Source organism: Mandrillus leucophaeus, unplaced genomic scaffold (assembly GCF_000951045.1).
Source record: "Mandrillus leucophaeus isolate KB7577 unplaced genomic scaffold, Mleu.le_1.0 Scaffold54, whole genome shotgun sequence".
NCBI classification, from domain to species: Eukaryota; Metazoa; Chordata; class Mammalia; order Primates; family Cercopithecidae; genus Mandrillus; species Mandrillus leucophaeus.
The window spans coordinates 1,558,956-1,561,201 of NW_012105808.1; the positions used below are offsets into that span (position 1 = coordinate 1,558,956).

The 2,246-nt window shown below is 57.6% G+C and overlaps 1 protein-coding gene across 1 annotated transcript in view; it reads right to left on the reverse strand.

Moving 5' to 3' along the window:
• AP3D1 (adaptor-related protein complex 3, delta 1 subunit) overlaps nt 1–2,246 on the reverse strand; it is a 47,726-nt gene that overhangs the window by 40,528 nt on the left and 4,952 nt on the right. The window contains exon 4 of the mRNA XM_011997438.1: nt 699–806. Coding sequence (XP_011852828.1) covers nt 699–806 — 108 coding nt within the window. The remainder of the gene's footprint in view (nt 1–698; nt 807–2,246) is intronic.

Genomic DNA, 2,246 nt, shown 5'->3' on the forward strand with positions numbered 1-2,246 from the left:
AGGCAGCCACGCGGGGACAGCACCCATCAGCCACGATCTAGACACTGCTGGGCAGAGAGGCAGCCACGCGGGGACAGCACCCATCGGCCACGATCTAGACACCTCCGGGCTGACAGCCAGCCACGAAGGGACAGCGCTTCCCAGGGAGGAAACCACGCCCTTCCACACTGTTAATCTGGCTGCTGTTTTTTAAATGAAAAGGAACAAAGGTCTCCCTCATGAGCTGGAGATTAACTCAGGCACAAAACAGATGTTTCTGGGGCCAAAATTTCCAAGGGCTTCTCAGATTTTAGACTGTCACAGCCGGGGGTGTAGCCCTTGACAAGCGGAGTGGCAGGGAGGAGTCCAGCTGCGGTCAGGAATGGAGGAAAGAGGACCACACAGAAGCCCACTGGCAGCTCAGACAGGAGCCACTGTCAGACCTTGGGGCAAACATCCCCCACCGGGCCTGGCCCATCAGGGAGACCCTGCTCCTCCACTTGGCAGGATGATTTCAAACATAAACTCAAGACACGCAGGAATCAAAGCAGCCCAAGAGCTGCCCCACCAGCTGACAGTGATTTGGTTCCCATCTCAGGTAGGCCACACACCAGGGACCCCGGCCGGTTTCCGCACGGCCAAGCTTCCCTGGCGTGCCACTTTGACCGCGTTTTTCCCCGAGCAGACATGCAGGGTGGCGGGCAAGCTTACAAACTCACCAGTGTCATGATGTCATTTGCCAGGTCTCTGGCAAGGTCTGGGGTGACGAAGCAGGACAGACCCGTCAGTGCAACGCCTGTGTCGTACTGGCTAGGGCTGCTCAGGTCCTGGAAAGCGACAGAGAAAGGGCCATGGCCAGGATGCCCCGGGCGGCACGTCCGACGCCTGGGTCGCCAGGAGCAGCAGGAGCAAAATCCTCCCAGGACGCCCCAGGACTCGGCATATCCCCTTGGGGGACTCGGCATATCCCCTTGGGGTGCAGCTGTGCCTTATCACCCCTGCTGCAGAGGGGTCTGGAGCTGAACTCAGACAAGGAGGAACAATTTAGAGCCCATGGAAGACACTGTCACCAAGAAAGGAGCCGGGATGGGCACGGCTGGGGACACTGAGGTGTGAGGCACAGCCTGGAGGGTTGTGTGTGTGGCAATCAGCTGAGTTCCTTGGCTCCTCCTGGGTGGGCATGCCGGGCAACAGTGAGGTCTGAGGCACAGGCTGAAACACTCTGTGGGCGGGAATCAACTAAGTTTCTTGGCTCCTCCTGGATGGGCAGGGCTGGGGACAGGGAGGTCTAAGCCACAAACTGAAGCACTCTGTGTGGGAATCAACCGAGTTTCCTGGCACCTCCTGGGACAGAGGCACTTGTCACAAGTCACTGCAAGTGTGGGGAAGGGCCACCACGGGTGCAAGAGCAGAGCCAGGCCTAAAACCAGGGCTGCCCCCACCCATCACTGGCAGCTCCCAGGCCACAGAGACGGTGCTGCTGGGCCTGGCACGGAACAGGCGGAAGACGCGCCCCGCAGGATGGGGTCCTCGGAGAGCCTGCTTCCATTTGGGGTCCCTTTCCCCAACAACTGAGGGGAAGGGCCCAGGAACAGCTCCCGTGGGCCCCTCTCCAAGTTCAGCTGACAGCTGCCCCCGCGCTCCTCCGGACTCTGCCCCAGCTCTTCACTCCCACAGTTCTCACTAAAACACGGCATCCCCCCGGCTCCTATCTCAGCACTCGGGGAAACAAACCTCTTGATATCACAAACCTGCCCTGGGGAGAGATTTTCTTGAGGAAACTCCCAAGACTCCACCTACATATGCACCTATCAAGATCCGTTTTCAGGGTTGCCATTCTGTGGTCAAAATATGACAAGGCCAGCTTTTTTTTTCCAGACGAGTCTCACTCTGTCGCCCAGGCTGAGTGCAGCGGTGCGATCTCAGTTCACTGTAACCTCCGCCTCCCAGGTTCAAACAATTCTCTGCCTCAGCCTCCCAAGTAGCTGGGATTACAGGCCATGTCACCATGCCCGGCTAATTTTTGTATTTTTAGTAGAGATGGGGCCAACTGGTTCTTTTGAAATGACACAGTGGCCGTGCACAGTGGTTCACGCTTGTAATCCCAGCACTTTGGGAGTCCGAGATGGGCAGATCACGAGGTCAGGAGATCAAGACCATCCTGGCCAACATGGTGAAATCCCATCTCTACTAAAATACAAAACATTAGCCAGACATGGTGGTGCACACCTGTAGTCCCAGCTACTTGGGAGGCTGACGCAGGAGAA